The sequence below is a fragment of the Balaenoptera physalus genome (assembly GCF_965194825.1).
Source record: "Balaenoptera physalus genome assembly, chromosome: 6".
In the NCBI taxonomy this organism is placed as follows: Eukaryota; Metazoa; Chordata; class Mammalia; order Artiodactyla; family Balaenopteridae; genus Balaenoptera; species Balaenoptera physalus.
Window position 1 is genome coordinate 129,422,983 of NC_138885.1, and position 21,147 is coordinate 129,444,129.

A 21,147-nucleotide genomic window follows, 5' to 3' on the forward strand; every position below is an offset into this window, starting at 1 on the left:
TAACAGAGATTAAACTCACACACACACACACAAACACAAGCTGTTTTTCCTGTATAAAACAGAATAATAAAATAGCACTTACTTTGCTTCATAAGTTGAACCGCTAAAGTTGGACAGTTGGAACACATCAAAGAAAACATGCGAACCACCATTATAAACATCCCAGAACTTAGAATTGGTGGAGTTACTACCAATAGTTGTTGAACATTTGTTAGCAGATCTTTGGAGGCAACCTGCTGGAGTAAATTCTTCACAAACACAAGAAAGAAAAAGCTGTTACTTCATGAGGCAGCAACTTAACAACTTCATGAAAATACCAACAAAGACTAAACGCTTACCTCCTCATGTTGGAAGTTGTCCACGAGACGTGCAAAACAAAGGCAAGTGCTTTCTACTGACTTTTTGTCCTTTTTAATAAAGGAAAATAAAGTTTGTTAATATAAAACATTTTCACTGTCGTACGTAACTCCCTTATCTTCTTCCTAACCCCAAATTCTTCAAGACTTACTTAATTAGATATGACCTTTGAAAATGCTGTGACCCTAATAAGCAAACAATGAGTAATGTCATGATTTCAAAGCAAAGGGAATCATACTGATAGAACCTCTCTCTTCCATTAAGAACCCAACATATAAAAAGCAAATACATAGAAAGGGAACAACTTTTGTACTTCTATAATTTCAATACCTAAACAAAAACTATAATAAAGAAAAAATAAACATCCTACCATTCTAAAAAGCCTTACAAGTAGAAATGCTTAAAACATGCATTCACTAAAAAGTTGTAAATAGTTATGTATGTGAGCCAGAGGTTTACTGATAGTAAGAAAAACTTGATATAGATTTGCTCTATCATTATGAAAAGAATCTAAATACTATTAGACTGATCTTAATGAGAAAACATTTGGAATAACTCTCATAAGAACAGAAAGAACAATTTAATGGCTATTTTGATAGACTTCGGTTTTTTTCTAATTGATAAATGGGCTTCGGATGTAAAAACTAGACTTAGTTGTGTAAAAATGAAAGTAATTCTGGTATTACAGAAGTCCTACACCTTCGTTGTCACGATTTAAGTCTAGAAAGAATGCTACAATAACAGGGCCCACTATTTAACTTCTCTGATTCTCGGGCCATACTTCCAAAATAAGGTGAACTCACACCTAACTAGAGAACATTTCTAGCCCCCATAAAGTAAAGGTTATCTCAGCCTGCTAAGTTTTTTAAAATAAATAAAAAATGAATGGCACTACTTGTGTCTTGATTATCAAGAAGCAAAATCCTCCAGTGATTCAATAATCAATATTATTTTACCTATCTTATGTAAACACCTTATTTAATATAGGTATACCTCATTTTATTGTGCTTCACTTTCGTGCACTTTGCAGATACTGCATTTTTGACAAATTGAAGGTTTGTGGAAGCCCTGCACCCAGCAAGTCTGTTGGCGCTATTTGTCCAACAGCACTGCCTCACTTCCTGTCTCTGTATTCCACTGTGGTAATTCTCCCAACATTTTAAACCCTCCCCCCCTCCACCAGCAAAAAGATTACGAGTCCCTGAAGGATCAAACGATGGTTAGCATTTTTTAACAATGAAGGATTTCTTAATTAAGGTATGTACATTGTTTTTTTTTTTAGACACAATGCTATTGCACACTTAATAGACTACATCAGCGGTCCCCAACCTTTCTGGCACCAGGGACCAGTTTCATGGAAGACAATTTTTCCACAGATTTGGGGGGGGGGTGCGTTTCGGGATGATTCAAGCGCATTACACTTACTGTGCACTTTATTTCTTTCTATTATTATTACACTGTAATATATAATGAAATAATTATACAACTCACCATAATGCAGAATCAGTGGGAGCCCTGAGCTTGTTTTCCTGCAACTACATGGTCCTATCTGGGGGTGATGGGACCGACTCAGCTCCACCTCAGGTCATCATAAGGCATTGGATTCTCATAAGGAGCGCAAGATCGAGATCCCTCGCATGTGCACAGTTCACAGTAGGGTTTGTGCTCCTATGAGAATCTAATGCCGCCGCTGACCTGACAGGAGGCAGAGCTCAGGTGGTAATGCGAGCGATGGGGAGCGGCTGTAAATACAGATGAAGCTTCGCTCGCTCGCCCGCTGCTCACCTCCTGCTGTGCGGCCCGGTTCCTAACAGGCCATGGACCGCTACCGGTCCGTCGCCTGGGGGTTGGGGCGACTACACTGTAGTGTAAAAAGAACTTTCATACGCACTGGGAAACCAAAAAATTCTTGTGACTTGCTTTATTGTGATATTTCGCTTTACTGCAGTGGTCAGAACTGAACCCACAGTATCTCCGAGGTATGCCTGTATATTTTATGTACCTAATTTTCCCCAAAAAGATTTTAAGCACACGTTGTAAAGGTGACTTAAAAGTCAGATCTCTAAAAAGCTCTTTAGCAATAACAACACTTTGAAACATTACAAGAAAATTCAATTTCTCTAAAATCTCGAAGCTTAACTCACGAACTGTCCTCCACCAGGGGCTCTATAAGCTCTGCTTCTCATACTGCAACACCAGGCCCACTGATTCCATCTCCTAATTGCTTCTGTTCTTCTCCAACCCCAGACAGTTGCAGTCTGCATTTCTTATTTCATTTCTATCTGGCACATACATAGTCTCATCTCTCTTCTGATCTTAACCCATACCCTCCTAGTCTTGCCTGCCTAACCCAATACCTTTCAGGAAACGGTGATCTTTCTAAAAGGAAATTCTGATCATATTACATAGGAAACACTCAGTGTTTGCTGAAATAATAAATTTACTCCTAAAGTCAAAATAGTTGAAGATATCATAAACGAAGAAGTACTGTTCATCTCGGTAAATCCACCGAAATTTCATAAAATAACCTAATATATAGTACATGACTAGGTAACAGGAAAAAACACAGATGAGAACATTTCCAAGTTACATATCCAGTTGGAAGATTTAAGACCCTAGTTGAAATTAGCATTTAAAAAAACGTAATGCAAATGTTTTATGACACATAAAATAGGTTTATGTTTTACCTGGTGGGTTAGCCTTTGGGTTAGCAATGGGAGGGAATCTGCCACAAAATGAAATTCATCTGGCGTGATACTCTGGCAGCAATTGGCTGCAATTGCTAGTGCATTCCTTTGGGCATTTATGCTGAAGAACTCTAGATACAGCAAGCAGTCTGCCAAACCACCCTAAAATATAGGAAACTGTTAAAGCCAAGAAATACCCTTTTATCAGCAATTAAAAAAAAAAAAGCCTCCTAAAAGTCTAGCATATCACTTGGAAACAGCATGTGTACCTTATAGAGACTGCAATCTAGGAACTAATACAAATGTGGATCTAAAATCCAACACTAAATGAAATATAGTCCTTCGGTAACAACACTTACCGCCTGTAGAATGGCTTTACTGTGTCTACGTGATAACATCTCCAAGGCCGTCAAGGCCTGCTCTGCCACATCAATACACTGAATAACTTGCAGCTGGGAACATATAAATAGGAAACTTAAGGTTATCATTCAAGTTTTTTACTCATTGCTCATCTTTGACATGAATAAACAGCACTTTCTCTAATTTCCATCAATCTATACTGCCTCTAACCTGAAACCCACCATAGGAAACCAGCGATTTATGCGCTTAAGCCAAACATATTGGCAATACATTTTTTGTCCTTCCAACTACTTTAAAGATACTGAAAAATGTTTTACATAGAGAATAAACTAAATTCAATTATATAACTTTAAACCTTCATATTTAAAATAAATGGGTTGGTTTATACAACAAATTTTAAAAATCAAGTTTTAAACTTTATACCATATTCCAGTTATCAGATAATGCAAACTTTACTGTGCTATGACCTTGAGCAAGGCACTTTGTCTCGGCCTTCTCAGCTGTAAAATGAGGGTATAAATAGCTATCAACCTCACTGGGATGTTTTCTAGAAATAATGAGATAATTTTTAATCAAGTGCTTTAAGTTCTTCTCTGAAAGATTTTATACTAAGGCAGTAATTGTTATTATTAAAAAATTATAATACTGGGTTGATTTTACAAATGCTTTATTAGCATCAACTTTAAACTGCCGTTCTGCTAGACATAAAACATTTTTCTGGAACCTTGGCTAAAAAATATACTTTAGTTAGATAATGGATGCTAAAAAATGTCTTTTAATGTGGCCTCACAATTTGATGTACTACTTTAGAATTCAACAGTCAAGTATGAGTATAATTTTTGTGACTTTCTGTCTGAATTAAAAAAAAAAAAAAAATCCCACAAGGACTCAGAGGCAAAGAATATACAAATCAATTTTCACTGCAAAGTAAAGGAGCTGTTACAGTGGAGGATTACTGGACTGAATGTCAATATTATGACATAGTATGAGTGTGTTTCATGTTTGGTAATTGCAATCATTGTTGCTTTTGTTGTGGTCATCCATGTACAATGCTTGGTGTCAGTCTATTTATCTCTTGTAAAAATAAAATACAGTGTGTGTGTGTGAGAAAAAAAAAAAAAAAAAAAAAAAAAAAGAGTTCTCAACTTGATTCCCCTATGCCTGCTTTCAAACAAGTTGGGCAAAAGTAGGATTACCTTTTCTAAAAAGACAGGAATTGCATCTACTACAACAGCGGATGATCGAGGAAGTGCTTCCATCATGTATGTTAAGGCTCGACAAGCGTGGTTCATCTAGAAAAGAAGCCATTTTTACTCAATAAAAACTCAAAGTTTAAATTTGGAGTGATTTTTAAAAATATAGTACATACTTACAATATCAAAATTATGCTCCATCTGCAGTAATGTTATCTGTTTAAAAAGATTATAACAAAGTATTAGAAGCTATATTCTTAGAAGTCCTAGAAGTATTTCTTCTACTTCAACTGAAATAGAACTGCATGATCCAAGAATTTTACCATACAAAAATAATATCAAGTTAAAACCTAGCATGCATACACAAGAAATGATTATTCTTAGGATGGCATGACACACACACTGAAGCACTGACTTGGGATAATCATCACCAATGATCCAGGTCAAAAGCAAAGCCTTCCTGCTGCTTACAACCAACCCTCCTGGTGCCTCTATTCCCCCATTCAGAAGCCCATTAACATGTCACTGAGGGCTTAACAGGTGTCAATCAGTATTATACATAAGTAAACAGACCAGCAATGCACTGACATTTGTTAAATTAACAACTATCAGTACAGATTCAATATCATAGCTTAAACTCTTGTAAATTAGCTTCTCTAAAAGTTGAGCGAAGCACCATTTAACTCAGCTGTAAAATACACAGTAGTATAGGATTTAAACACGATATTGATCACATCAAAAATGAATTATGCGCTAATTAAAACTCAAAGTAATATAATTATTTTACAAATGCATGAGTTAGTCTAAACATCTGATTTTATTTTAGTTTTTCTTGTGAGAAAGACCTTAAGCAGATTTTAACCATGTTTTTCAAAGGAGGGGATGCAAAACTACTACAGATATACACTCCATCTTCCTGAAGCAGCCAAAGCTACCAAAGAAATTTCCTACTTGGGGAAAGAGACAGTCATTCACTGTCTTCTAGTTCAATGGAAATTTTAAATGCGTTGAATTTAAGCTGTAAAGTACCTTTCAATTAAATGTACGTCAGATATCAGATATCCTAATGCAATATTCATTTAATATGAATGTCTTCTCAGCTCTGAATTATGCTTGGTAAAATATATCTATATACCAGAGTTCCTGATAACTGCTTTTGTTAAACACACAACATAAACACACACACACATGCACAAGAGTGCACACTCTGTCTCAAATCACCTACAAATCAGTCACTTATAAAACACCTACTCTAAGTTGAAGTGGTTGTTATGCTAACAGAAAAAGTAATAAGTTCTCCAATTCTTTAAGGTGGAATGAACCTTGTAATACCACATTTGGGAAGAACTGCTGTAAACAGATTCTTCACCAAAAAAGACTGTTTATGGTCACACAGGTGTATGGTGATTGATGGATATATATTTATAATATTCAACTGTGATGAAAGATAAATCTGGACAATTCATTATTAACAGCATGAGCTGACTTGTGCAGGTCTGCCAAGTATGTAAATCTAATCAATACCACCAGCAAATTAAGAAAATTGGATTATGCTAATGTTTCTGCCTAGATTTAACAACTTCTTTATTTAACCAATAAAAACTGCTGTTTAACAGAGATAAGTACATGGTAAACCTAGTTCTTTGTTACTATTTATTTTTAAATGAACAAAAACAAACAAGGAAGTTTAATTCAGGTCATAAAAGCCAGCTATTGAAGAAATCAATAATTTGAGCATGAATATAAACATAGGTAAATGTCAGAGTACAAAGGCTAATACTGCTTTCGTGAAACATTAAAAAATTAATATGCAAACCTGTAGAGTGGAACTGGTAAGACTTGAGAGCTAGCTTTTGTTACCAGGAGGTCTGCATGGCAGAAGGTAAAGACACTGCTCTATCCTTTATCACTTCCTGCCAGAGCAGAGCCATCCAACAAATAAGAACAGGCCGAATAAAGACTATGTCATCTTGTATTTAACTTGTCTTCACTCAGCTCTCTCCGCAATGTGACAATGTGATCAAATGAGACAATCTGATACTCCAATCACAGTTCCATTTTTGTCAACTTTACTAGATGTGTAAACAAAGACTTGAATGATATTTAACTTCCAAGGTAAAATACACTATGAATGTATATTCATGCTTATGTTAGTCTTTTGTTACTATTTCATTCAGACTTAATTTTAATCTTAAATTATAGCCAATTTCTTTAATCTAGCATTGAGAAAATTACCAAGCCACTATTTGAAAGATGTATTATGCTCAAGGGCCTACATTTAGTAATGGCAATTTCTCTTCCCGTTGTTTTCACATTAAAAAGCTTAAGCGATTAAGATATTAATAAATTCTAAATACCAACTCACAACTGTGTTGAAAAATCCTTAAAAGATTTTAAAAATTGTTTTTCTATTGTTGAGTATTGTTTTGTTTCTTTTGTTTTTGCTTAACATAAAACCTTTTCTTTTAGCTGGAGGATCCACGTGGTGTTCCGGCTTAACTGCTCTGCCATGCACACTGCTATCAAGCATGAAACCTTGATGGCCCACAAAGAGAACCCACAAGTGAGCTGCTTGTTATTGTCCTGTGAATCACCAGTTTAAAAGAAAAAAGCACGTAAGTTTTGGCATAGTACGTCAAGGTATCACCTGATGGGGCTAACAACTTAAAATTTAAAACCACATGGTCATTGACGTATCAAAGATAGCATAACTATTCATCAAGAAATGGTTTAGGGCTTCCCTGGTGGCACGGTGGTTAAGGATCCGCCTGCCAGTGCAGGGGACACAGGTTCGAGCCCTGGTCCGGGAAGATCCCACATGCTGTGGAGCAACTGAGCCCGTGTGCCACAACTACTGAGCCTGCACACTAGAGCCCGCAAGCCACAACTACTGAGCCTGCGTGCCACAACTACTGAAGCCCGTGCGCCTAGAGCCCCTGCTGTGCAACAGAAGAAGCCACCGCAAGGAGAAGCCCGCGCACCGCAACGAAGAGCAGCCCCCGCTTGCTGCAACTAGAGAAAGCCTGCGCACAGCAACGAAGACCCAATGCAGCCAAAAATAAAATAAAAATAAAAAATAAATAAATTTATTAAAAAAAAGAAATGGTTTAGAAATTTTACTCATTCATCATTAACAGTCACGCACAATCTCTATAAAGCATGAAATAAAAGCACTAAGCCACACTCTACTATCTCTTAGTTCTATCCTATTTTAAAATTCTTAACGACAATAATCATGTTTTTAGTAAAAAAAAAAAAAAAAAAAAAAAAATATGGGCAGCATTCAGAGGATGACTGGGATAAAACGAGGGGAAAACTCTCTTACCAAAGCTGGAACAACACTCTTGACAGGAAACCCTCCCAGTGTCTCCTCATTTCCCATGACCAATAACTGACACATCTCAATAACTGCCTGGAGTTGCTGGCTTTCATCGCTTGCTTGTAGTCCTTGCAGAAGCTGCTGGGCCTTAGAACCTTCACATGGAAAAAAAAAATCATTATTTTTAAACACAAAATTATTACTAGGTGTTAAGTGTGACTTTACATGCTGGCTGCTTTTCTTCTTTGGATCCCAATTAAAGGCTAGGTCTATACCAGTGTTAAGACAAGCTGCTGATTATTCAAGATGTAATTAAATTAGCTGGATTTACTCTGCCATAAAGTAATGTCACAGTTATTTATATTTCTCTAAGTTTTATCTTCTTAAATGAGAGAAGTTGATTGGTATTTAACAGCTGAAACAAAAATTAATAGCCATAAGACTAATATGAACTGCTACCTTTAACATACATGCTTTCAAAAATATGTATAACTAGTGAGCAGAAAGCTTTCTGCTATAATAAAAACCTGGCAAACAATGATGCCCAGGCATCAAAGGAAATGTTATATGCCTCTAAATACCTCCATCAGAATAAATGGAGTCCAAGTAACAGTGAAAAGGGCAAGGAAATAAAGACAAACAGAACAATGCATCTAACAAAAGGGAATGAAAAGAATGAAATATTTTCTAAAAACAGCAAAAGACTGGCCTTTTCACCTCCTCTCATTTCACGTGCAGATGCTGCTATCACAGTGCTTTAGAGTACTTCTACTTTTAAGGGTCAATTCCATCGCCCAAACATTTGAAAAATGCTAAGGATCAACTACCACAATAAATAAGTTGTCAATAAACCGAGTAAGACACTCAAAAATAAAGTCTACAAATGTGTTTCAAATTTTCCTGGACACCCTCCTTCTTGTAACCATGATTAACTCCATTAATGCTTATAAACTTATACCTGAGGTTACTTTCAAGTCCTTTCCCTTCTGAGACCTTTTCAGTTTATTGTTTGTATACTGGATTTTTTACATTAAGTACTGAAATGCTTAGAAATGATATATGTTTGGAAACTGTCAATGAATGTGGAATTCATATGAACATCAAAAAAAGTTTTTCCCAATTAAGCATCAATGATCTTCTGGGAGGGCATAAACCTTTCAAAGGGATACATAATAATCCTGACAAGGTCTGTTTTCTCTATTATTTAAGGCTGTGGCTAATGAACTGCGTAACTATCACTGCCTAACTCCCTTTACCATAATTAAGAGTCTGTCCAAAAATACACTGCAAGACATTGAAGTTCAAAGGGACAGCATCTTTAAAGTTTTCAAACTATATACTATCAGTTCCAGTTAGAGCAGGCTTAACATTTTTGTGTTGAAATAATGTGGAAGGAAGAACAAAATGAAGGGAAAGTAACTATGAAAACAAAAGAAATCTTCAGCTGCTTCTAGATTTGTTTTTAAAGAATGAAATAGTTCAAAAATAGGAAAAACTGACGCAAGTCGTTGGATGCTCTATCAACACCAAGGCTGGCAGGTCTAAGCACACGGATCATTTCAGCGTGCTCAAACAAATCATCACGAACACCACTGGACTTCTGGGCTGTTCCTAAAAGGACCTTATGCCAATGACAACAAAAAGTCAATGCCATTATTTTCCTCTGACATGTGAAGAGAAACCACCTCATACAGATCAATTTTGGTTTTAAGGATAATTTTATACTCCTGAAAATTACTGAGACCCCATGTGTGTGGTTTATATCTACTGTTATTTATAAAATGTGTCTGGAACTAAAAGAGAAACATTTTGAAATATCTGGTTAATTCATTACATATTAATATAAACAAAAACTTGTGAAAAAGACCACAATTTTCCAAAACAACAGCAACAAAATACAGTGGCGAGTAGCACTGTTTTGCTGCTGTCATTGCAAACGGCCTAAGCGCCAGGCTGAATGAGAAAGAGCTGTGCGCTCACCCCTGCTCCTCTTCCAAGCCGAGAAACTAGCTTATGAGAGACGAAGCGTGTGGAAAAACGGGCCTACTTTGCCACAAAGACTATTTAAAAGACATGGACGCGTTAGTAAAGACAAAATTAATGACTTTGTTTTGGAAGCGCATCCTTATGTAAACATGGAGTTTTTTTACTAGGACCATGTGACACTGAAAAAAATAAAATACCTGCCAGTAGTCTGGTGCCACTGCCTTGACTCTAATTAAGGCACCAGCAGTTTTACAACCACAACAGCTTTTGCACTTTTAATTCAAACATGAACAAAGTAAAAAAGGAAAGACCTTAGTAGTTATTATCAGTCTTGGCCTTATGAATTCAATGTAAGCATCTCAGGAACTAGCTTGGAATTTATAGGCCACACTCTGAAAACCACTATTATACATCAGGGGTTGGTAGGCAAACATCTTCTGTAAAGAGCCAGAGAGTAAATATTTTGGGTTCTGCAGACCACAAGGTCACTGCTGCCACTACTCGACCCTGGCACTGTGGCACAAAAGCACACACAGCCAATACATAACCCGAGCATGGCTATATTCCAATCAAACTTCATTTTCAGACACTGAAATTTGAATTTCATTTAATTTTCAAGTCACAAAACAATAATTTTTAAACTTCTTCAGCCATTTAAAAAGTAAACATCACTTTTAGTTCACAGGCTATATCAAAACAAACAGGAGGCCGATTTGGCCCTTGGACAGTAGTTTGCCAACTGCTGATACAGAGAGGAGAACCCACAGCCTTTCAGGGAATCACAGGAGGCTGATGTGTTCAACTGAACTGACCCCACTGGACATCTGCTGAAGCTGTGAAGAGGGCTGGGGTTGAGTCAGAAGTTTTGGTAAGACAGAATGAAAACTCCTGCAGTCTCAAGGTGCTCAGAGGACAAAGTCCCCACAGAGGGAGGAGGCCTGACTCATACACAGCCGGTGCCCTACCTTCAAGACATCTGCCACGTTGTGAAACTGCATAAAGAACAGAAAGTCTAAGTAGACAGACTTGCAAGGTTCTCAATCAAAAAAACCCCTGGGAGACAGAGTTCCCTGGCAGTCCAGTGGTTAGGACTCTGAGCTTCCTCTGCCGAGGGCCTGCGTTCAATCCCTGGTTGGGGAACTAAGATCCCACAAGCCGCAGAGTGCAGCCAAATAGAAAAAAACAAAACAAACAAAAACAAACACACAAAAAAACCCTGGTAGGGTCACAACAGAGAAACTGGGATGAGCCAGAGGTGAAATGAGTCATATAAAAATTATAACTCGGTCAAAACAAGCTAAAGCCCTGACTAGAGCAAAGTGATCAGCTTCTGACCCTTTAACACAGAAAAAGAGGAAACACTCACTGGTAGAAAACATCACTTGGTGTCTCTTCAGTTCACATAATCAATTACCAGACATATGAAGAGGCAGAGGAATACGTGACAACAATCAAAAGGGGAAAAAAGACAATAGAAGCAGACTAACACCCCTAGAAATTAATAAAGTAAGTATTCTATAACTATGATTAATAAATTGAAAATATAAGCATAGATGGACAAAATGGGTGAGAATGTAAAGAATTTCAACAGTGGGACTTCCCTGGCGGTGCAGTGGTTAAGAATCTACTTGCCAGTGCAGGGGACACAGGTTCAACCCCTGGTCCGGGAAGATCCCACATGCCACGGAGCAACTAAGCCCGTGCGCCACAACTGCTGAGCCTGTGTTCTAGGGAACGCAAGCCACAACTACTGAGGCCACGTGCCACAACTACTGAAGCCCATGCTCCGCAACAAGAGAAGCCACCTCAATGAGAAGCCCGTGCACCGCAACAAAGAGTAGCCCCTGCTCATGGCAACTAGAGAAAGCCTGTGTGAAGCAACAAAGACCCAACGCAGAAAGAAAGAAAGAAAAGAAAGAAAGGAAGAAAGGAAGAAAGAAAGAAAAAGAAATTTAAAGAAAAAAAAGAATTTCAACAGAGAATTGGAATCTATTTTTAAAAATCAAAGAACTGTCTAGAACTGGAAAACATAATATCTGAAATTTAAAATTCATTGATGAGTTTAACCAAATACTGAAGAAGACAGCAGAAAAAACAATTAGTTAATTTGAAATACGGTCAACAGAAAGTTTTCAAACTGGGGGGAAAAGAAAAACCTGGGAAAAACAAAAACAAAAATAGAGCTAGAGAGACATGGTAGATCAAGTCCAAAGTCTGAACATACAATCTTGATACTCCCAGAAGAAAAGGAAGGAGAATATTTGAAGAGATAATGAGATAAGTGAAACAATATATGAAGACATAATGGCCAACAATCTTCCAAAACTGATGAAAGTTATCAACTCAGAGATTCAAAGGCTCGGTGAAACCGGAGCAAATTAAAAATGAAAGAAAATGTCACATAGGCCTAATATAGTCAAATTATTAAAAATTAATAATGGTTTGAAAAAGCAAATCTTAAAAGAAGCTGGGAGAAAAGAATTGCCTTGAAAGGGTAACAGTAAGACTTTTAAACAGAAACTATGGAAACCAGAAGAGCATTACAAAGTGCTAATATGAGATTTTACACCTGGGGAAATTACCTTTTAAAAATTAAGGGGCTTCCCTGGTGGCGCAGTGGTTGAGAATCTGCCTGCCAATGCAGGGGACACGGGTTCGAGCCCTGGTCTGGGAAGATCCCACATGCCACGGAGCAACTAGGCCCGTGAGCCACAACTACTGAGTCTGCGCGTCTGGAGCCTGTGCTCCGCAACAAGAGAGGCCGCAACAGTGAGAGGCCCGCGCACCGCGATGAAGAGTGGCCCCCGCTTGCCGCAACTAGAGAAAGCCCTCGCACAGAAACGAAGACCCAACACAGCCAAAAATAAATAAATAAATTTATAAAAAAAAAAAAAAAAAAAAATTAAGGCATGGGCTTCCCTGGTGGCGCAGTGGTTGAGAGTCTGCCTGCCAATGCAGGGGACGCAGGTTCACGCCCTGGTCTGGGAGGATCCCATATGCCGTGGAGCGACTGGGCCCGTGAGCCACAACTACTGAGCCTGCGCATCTGGAGCCTGTGCCCCACAACAAGAGAGGCTGCGACGGTGAAAGGCCCGCGCACCGTGATGAAGAGTGGCCCCGCTTGCCGCAACTAGAGAAAGCCCTCACGCAGAAACGAAGAACCAACACAGCCAAAAATAAATAAATAAATAAAATGCTGGCTTAGGAAAAAAAAGAAGCAGAGAAAAAAATGGAAACATCAGAATGCATTCATTCAGTAAACATTTATTAAATAACTGCAAAAAAAAAATAAAATTAAGGCATAGCACATATATATGGAACCTTAAAAAAAAATGGTTCTGAAGAACCTAGGGGCAGAACAGGAACAAAGACGCAGACGTAGAGAATGGACTTGGGAGGAAGTGAGAGAGTAGCACGGACATATACACACCACCAAATGTAAAATAGCTAGCTAGTGGGAAGCAGCCGCATAGCACAGGGACATCAGCTCACAGGGACATCGGCTCAGTGCTTTGTGACCACCTAGAAGGGTGGGATAGGGAGGGTGGGAGGGAGGCACAAGAGGGAGGGGATATGGGGATATATGTATACATATAGCTGATTCACTCTGTTATACAGCAGAAACTAATGCAACACTGCAAAGCAATTACACTCCAATAAAGATGTTAAAATAAAATTAAGGCAAATCAAGGATTTCTCCAACAAAAGCAGAGAGAAATCATTACTAGCAGTCACTCACTATATAAAAAAGTTCTTTAGGCTGAAGGGAAACAATCCTGATAGAAAAAAGGGACTTCAGGAAAGAATTAAGAACACTGGAAATGGTATGTATGTGGGCAAAAATAAAAGAATATGGATGTTCTGAAACAACAATTGCCTTATTGTGTTTATAGCACATGTGTAAGTAAAACTAAACAACAGCATAAAGGATGGCAGGAGAAAAAGAGTTAAATTGCTGTAAGGTGGTTGCACTGTTTGGGATATGATAACGTATTACTATAAGGTAGGCTATATATAATAAGCCAAGGATATGCATTATAATCTCCAAAAGAGGCTGATTTACAACATCTGCCAAAATGTTGTACGCATTTATCCTTTACACAGCAATCTCCCTTCTAGAAATCTATCCTGAAGATAACACAGGTAAAAACAAGAAAGCTGTATTTCACTGCAACACAACCAAGACTGGAAATAACCCAAATGTCCAACAGGAGACTGGCAAAATAAACTGTACATCCACACACTGCAGTACTGTGGCAGCTTTACAAAAGGAATGGGGAATCTCTCTCTCTCTCTCTCTCTCTCTCTCTGCGCATGCGCGTGACACGCACGTGCGTGACGCGCACAGCAGCTATGAAAAGTGAACACCAAAACATACTGTTAAAAGCAAGGCAAAGTATGTAAAATTTACTACTCTTATCTAAGAAAGTCAGTGTGTGTGAAGTAGATAATATGGATTTGTTTTTGTTTTCTTAAGTAAATAACAAAAGGACAGGCCACAAAATTACAAAAGTTATTTGTGTGGGAGGAGGAAACAGGCTAAAGGGATAGCAAAAGATAAGACTTTTAAAAATTTGTAGATTTGACTTCAGGAACCATGTAATTATAACAAATTATAAAAGCAAGACTACATTTTAAAGTCAATCCCTAAAAATTAAAAGCAAAATAAAGCAAATGCGCCAAACCAACCTTGCGGCATGAATGTAAAGAATTATTTAAAGTGACTCTAAATTACAAACAAATGACCACAAAGTGAGATACATCCCAAGAACAAAAAAAGAACTGTTACAAAATTAAAACTTTCTCAATAATACTACTTTTGGTGTTAGGTTGGAATTTTGTACTGTAGGATAAAGCAAATAAATGACTATGTTGTTATCACTGGGAACTGAAACTTTTGGCAGGAGGGAAAGATACAAGATAAATAAAACCCCTGCAGCCCTGAATGTGAATTGGCAGTATCAGTATGAACTCATGATTTTTAATCTTAAAAGATTAAATACAATTATTTCCTACTTTTGTCCATTAAAAGTGTCTAACAACAATGATCAACCCAGTAGCAAATACACCAACAGCCCAGACTGTGGAATCTAAATACCATTTCCTATAAAGAAAACCAGGGCTCTCTGAGGCAATGCCTGATTTCAGGTGGGGGGGTAGGGGGTGTTCAACTTGGCTCATCAGAAAGCAAAGAGGGCATCAAAAACTACTGAGATCACATCAGAAAGATCAGATGGTGACTACACAATTTCATCATCAATGAAAATCAATGAAATGGCTAAAACACATCTCAACCCGATTGACAATGATACTTAAAAACAACAGCACTCTGAAGGATGCAAAACTGGTAAATAAAGGGTAGGAAATATTTTTCCTATACCAACTATTCTCCTGGGTAACCAAATAGAAGGGAGAAATATTCTTTATGTATTTCAACTAAATTACTTCTTTTACTTCTAATAAATGAAGACTGATCATTAGATATGAAATACTTTCATTTGTAATCCCTGTTGTCTAGACTTTGTGGGCTTCCTAATATTAGAAAACACTACCACTTTCGCATAGTCTTTCCTCACCAGAGGAGGAAAATAAAGAACCAAACTTGAACCTGAAAAAGCCTCTAGATCCAACTACCAGTTTAACAAGAAGTTTACCTTTTTTTTTTTTTTTTACTTTCCCATTTGAGACAACGGAAATCTGACTGAATGGGTATCTATCAATAAGGAATTACTGGTTTCTTTTTCAGATATAATAATAGTAATGTGGATGTATGCATGCATGTGTATGTGTGTTTTAAGGGACATTATCTTGAGCTACATGATGAAATGTTTATAGATAAAATTATATAATGTCTGGGATTCATTTCCAATTAATACAAGAGGAGGGATGTTGGTGGGTGTAAAGACAGACTGGCCATGAAGCAGGCATTGCTGAAGCTGGGTCATGGGCATGGGGGTGTGTCACTGTTTTCTACTCTGGTTCTAGTCTATCGTTTATATTAATTTCATGTGCAAGAGTCAAGCCTTAATATGGATTTCCGATGTTTAATGCTAATACTATTGGGTAGCTCTGCAACAATTTTTCTTCCCAGCCTTCTCCCCAAAAATAAATGAAGTGGAAAAATAAATGAAATCAAATTTCTCTTAAAAATTAAAAAAGCACACACATTAAAAATATGATCTATACTTTGCCATCAGTTAAATTAAAGTTTTTAAAATGTATTTATGTGAGGACTGGAACATTTGAATTCTGGATACTTAGTAAGGATTTTCTTAATATAAACTTTTTTAGACAGTACTGTGGTTATGTCCTTATTTTTATAGATATAAATTCAAATATATGCAAATGGAAAAAGTTAAAAAAATAAACTTGGGAGTGGGGAGAACAACTGAGGATATAAATGAAACAATGGTCAGGTCATGTGGATCGATAATTGTTGATGGGTTCATGGATGTTATTATACTACTACTAGTACTCTCAACTTCTGTGTATGTTTGATCTTTTTCATAATACAGATAAATCCTGATTACCCTTAGTTTAAATCCCACACTTGCTGCTGGCCTGCAAAGGTCCAACATGACCTGGCAAGTACCTACACCTCTCAGATTTCATCTTCTACCACTCTCCTTTCACTTTCCACAGGCCCCTCCTGCTGTCTCATGAGCATGCCAAACTCATTTCCACATGCGGCCTTGCACTTCCTCTTTCCCTCAGATCCCTGCAGAGCTGGTTTTCTCACTCCATTTTGTTCTCCACAAAATCACCTCAGAAAAGGTTCCTTTAACCAGCCTATCATCACACCAACAAACGCCTTCCTAACTCTGCTGCTTTCCTTCACTGCATTGACATGACCTGAAATTTTACTATATAGTAATTGTCTTGTTTATTGCCAGGGTCACTCTCTAACAGGGAAGCTTCCACGTGGGAAACAACTCTGCTTATTATCCTATTCACGACTCTGTACAATCCCAGTGCCTAATAAACAACACTGAATAAAAATCCATACTCAAGGGTTCTCGAGAACTTTGCAGAAGGCTATGTTATTTGAGAGATGAGTATCAGGGCAGCAAAAGCAAAGCAAAACAAAACAAAAACAAAAATACCAGCTGCCTCAGAATGGGAGAAAATATTTGCAAATGAATCAACGGACAAAGGATTAATCTCCAAAACTATAAACAGCTCATGCAGCTCAATATTAAAAAAACAAACAACCCAATCAAAAAATGGGCAAAAGACCTAAATAGACATTTCTCCAAAGAAGACATACAGATGGCCAAGAAGCACATGAAAAGCTGCTCAACGTCATTAATTATTAGAGAAATGCAAATCAAAACTACAATGAGGTATCACCTCACACCAGTCAGAATGGGCATCATCAGAAAATCTACAAACAACAAATGATGGAGAGGGTGTGGAGAAAAGGGAACCCTCTTGCACTGTCGGTGGGAATGTAAATTGATACAGCCACTATGGAGAACAGTATGGAGGTTCCTTAAAAAACGAAAAATAGAATTACCATATGACCCAGTGATCCCACTACTGGGCATATACCCAGAGAAAACCATAATTCAAAGAAACACATGCACCCCAAAGTTCATTGCAGCACTATTTACAATAGCCAGGTCATGGAAGCAACCTAAATGCCCATCGACAGACGAATGGATAAAGAAGATGTGGTACATATATATATACAATGGAATATTACTCAGCCATAAAAAGGAACGAAATTGGGTCATTTGTAGAGACGTGAATGGATCTAGAGACTGTCATACAGAGTGAAGTAAGTCAGAAAGAGAAAAACAAATATCGTGTATTAATGCATATATGTGGAACCTAGAAAAATGGTACAGGTACAGATGAACCGGTTTGCAGGGCAGAAATAGAGACATAGATGTAGAGAACAAACGTATGGACACAAAGGGGGGGAAGTGGCGGGGGGTGGGTGGGTGTGGGATGGATTGGGAGATTGGGATTGAAGTGTATATACTAATATGTATAGAATAGATAACTAATAAGAACCTGCTGTATAAAAAAATAAAATTCAAAAATTAAAAAGAAAATACCAGCTGCTTCTTAAAATCATCAAGTACAAGTACACATAATATGAACACATGTACACACACTGCATTATTTTTTTTTAAAACTTAGAATATTTGATGGATAATTATATAAGTACAAATTTATTTGTAAGGTCAGAGTTAACAACCTTCGGTAACACTTCAGAAATTTTGAAATTAATCAAGACTGAAGTCTGCAAATAGACTACTGATTCTATGGAAATACTATCGATGAAGTCAAAAAGAATGTGTGTGTGTGTGTGTATATATATAAAACTGAGTCACTTTGCTGTACAGCAGAAATGAACACAACATTGTAAATCAACGATACTTCAATTTTTAAAAATGCTTAAATGTAAATTTTACTGCTTAAGGAAGCTAAAGGTAATATTCTATACCAGGCAGAATTTAACTGAATTTGTGATTATGCAAAATCATATTCTTAGTTACAAACTGAGACTTAAACAATCACTCTTATATCTACCATATATGATAAGATCTCTGGGTTATATTAATTTGATTAAATGAGTCTAGTTACTGGTAATTCTGCTGAGAAATCTTTCCTCTCAGGCTCATTTTATAATCAACTGCCTAATGGGTTAAATTTTATTATACCATAAAAAACTCAAGACACAAATCTGTGCAAAGCATGCAATCAGATGCTATAATAATGTAATCACCTGAGATCCTGTACTCTTCTGTAGTTCAAAAAAAAAAAAACAAAATGAAGGGTCAATCTTGTTGTAAACTTTGGATGGTTTTCTAATGGTTCCAATTCAGTAATCAAAAATAAAAGGAGAAAATCCTGAAGAGTTGCTATCATTTAAGGCAAGAATGTGCAGAAGCTCTGTTTTTTAAAACAGGTTAAAGTTCATGAAAACTTCCTTATGTGAAAACTCTCTTACATGAATAGGTAAACAGTAAAAACAGCACTCAACTAATTACTAAGAGTTTTGAGGGGAGGACAAATTTAAAAGTATTCACTTACTAGCTCCGCTTCCAATTGTTCTATGGAAAAGTTGTGACATCCGAGGACCAAGAGGACCAAACAGGTGAGGAGGAAGACCCCTGGCCTCTAACAGAGCTAAGGAAAAAAGAAGGGCAGGAGGAGTAGTCGAAGTGTTAATATAACTGATGTTATCTAGAAGTTTCGAACAACTGATTCACCACATAATTGATTTAAACAATTACTTTCCATTTTGAACTTTAAGTTACATTAAACTTTTCAAGACCACTTGTATATACTAATGTAATTAATATAAGTTACAACACCCATGTATCTACTCCAGGGCATCTTAAGGTTTTATGGAGATATTAAATATCCGTGCCAGCAGGGACTATGTAAATGGTCCAAGAAAAACCCAAAGTAAACATTTATTTTGAAGAAGTTATGTTAAGCACCTTAGCTATTTCACTCTATTATTTCCCATCAGATATTGATCATGAGATCCTCTAAAAACATAGGAAAAAAATCATTTTTATCAGTTCCCAAAAGTGAGAAAAACTGTTCGTAAGAGTTCTAGTCAAAAAGTGATTGCTGTAAGTTCCTTCAGGAACTTAAAAGCAATCTGAAACTGATTCATTAATGTTTCTTGTAAGCCTCACATTGGGGATCTATTCTATAAATCAGCTGTCTGAAGATAATAAAAAGACATATCCATGTACTTGTAAATAATGTATACATAATATAAAGCTGCTTTTTAAAAGCACTTACAACATTATAATACCTCGAGTTTATGTATACAATCTACATTCATTTTCAAATAGTGGATCAAGAACACAAAAGAACACAGCAAAAAAGCATCCTACTAGATGCAATACGTTATTAGGTACCAGAGCACAATATATTAAGCTACCCCTTGTTCAATATCTTCCTTAACGTATTACTAGCTATATATGCAACCATAATGAAAAAAAATTTTTAGACATAAAAAATAAATATACTATATAAGATTTTTATCTAGTTAAACAGTAAAGATGAAGAGCCAAACGGATCATCTTCCAATTCCAAATCATCAAATCGCCACTACATAAAAAGCTTTTTTTGGAGGTATGGGCACTGCTACATTATACTTTTATGAGCTTATCCGAATTAACTTCAACAAAGAACAGTAGTTAACAGGCAGCCCATGACAAGAGTTTCTTGTAAGCTCAGTAACTCTCTTTACCTTGCAATCGTCCCATCTCGGAATCATCCGATTCACTCTCCCCAGAAGTGGTCATGCCCACAGCCCCTGCAACAGAACTAGAGGCTTCGAAGGGGGGGGGGGGGGAAGGTGAGGGTTAGGAGAGGAACATTTAAATTCATTATGTCTGGTTTATCTTAAAAAAGAAAAAACAGAGTTTTACAGACAACAATGAATAAAGGCAAACGTGTCTGCCCATTGCACAACAGCTGTTATTCTAGACTTCATCATGTAGCTTTTATGGAAAAAAGATGGCTCAACTACATTAGAAACAAGCATAATATACAAGCTTTGCATTTCACTCGTACATGGTTTTCACAGTTTCCTCCTGTCTTTGAAACTGTTCCTGAATTGAGTCTTATCTTGAACTCCTCTACCAAAAGTCCATAAAGATAACACTGCTAAAAAACCATTGTGATATTTAATAGATTGGCAATTAGTCACAAACAGAAAGCAAAACTGACATTTGGGGAAAATGTTCCATGTAGATGTGTGCCTTCTTCAGTCTGCTTTATTCCTGGACTATAGTCTGGATACGATCGTTTGCCGTGTTTTCTTTCATTTCAAGAGTGTGCAAAGATTACGCTCTCTTATTTCCAGGACAAAACATTGAAGATACACATTACAACTGACAGAAGACTGCAAAACACAGAAGTACAAAAGAGAGGGCAACTAACATGTCAAAACAAATGCAGAATGAAGAGTTCAGATTCAGAAGGATTCTACTACCCAAAATGCTAACCTGATCGATAATTCAGTCTAAGTAAATAGTGGTTGATTCTACAATATTATAAATCTGACCAGGAGATGAAAATATATTCCTGTAAAACTAGCAGTTTTACTGTCCCCTCCTCTCAGTGTCTGTTGAGTCCTAAAGCATTTTTTGTACATAGACGATTCATCTGTGTATGACCACATCATCCACAGTACCTTAAGTCCTGTCCACTTGACAGATGGTGACAGAATGCAAGAAGAATATTTTTGTCATTATTAAAAGAGGCA

At 37.0% G+C, this 21,147-nt stretch overlaps 1 protein-coding gene across 22 annotated transcripts in view; it reads right to left on the reverse strand.

Moving 5' to 3' along the window:
* TRIP12 (thyroid hormone receptor interactor 12) overlaps nt 1-21,147 on the reverse strand; it is a 146,478-nt gene that overhangs the window by 42,713 nt on the left and 82,618 nt on the right. For 21 of the 22 annotated variants that reach the window (XM_082466395.1, XM_082466394.1, XM_082466379.1 and 18 more), the window contains 9 exons: nt 20,128-20,211; nt 18,948-19,043; nt 7,923-8,071; nt 4,778-4,813; nt 4,601-4,696; nt 3,404-3,496; nt 3,045-3,206; nt 339-407; nt 83-248 (listed from right to left, as the gene is read on the reverse strand). In XM_082466395.1, the coding sequence (XP_082322521.1) occupies nt 83-248; nt 339-407; nt 3,045-3,206; nt 3,404-3,496; nt 4,601-4,696; nt 4,778-4,813; nt 7,923-8,071; nt 18,948-19,043; nt 20,128-20,211 (951 nt within the window). The remainder of the gene's footprint in view (nt 1-82; nt 249-338; nt 408-3,044; nt 3,207-3,403; nt 3,497-4,600; nt 4,697-4,777; nt 4,814-7,922; nt 8,072-18,947; nt 19,044-20,127; nt 20,212-21,147) is intronic. The other variant, XM_082466390.1, reaches the window with a different exon arrangement.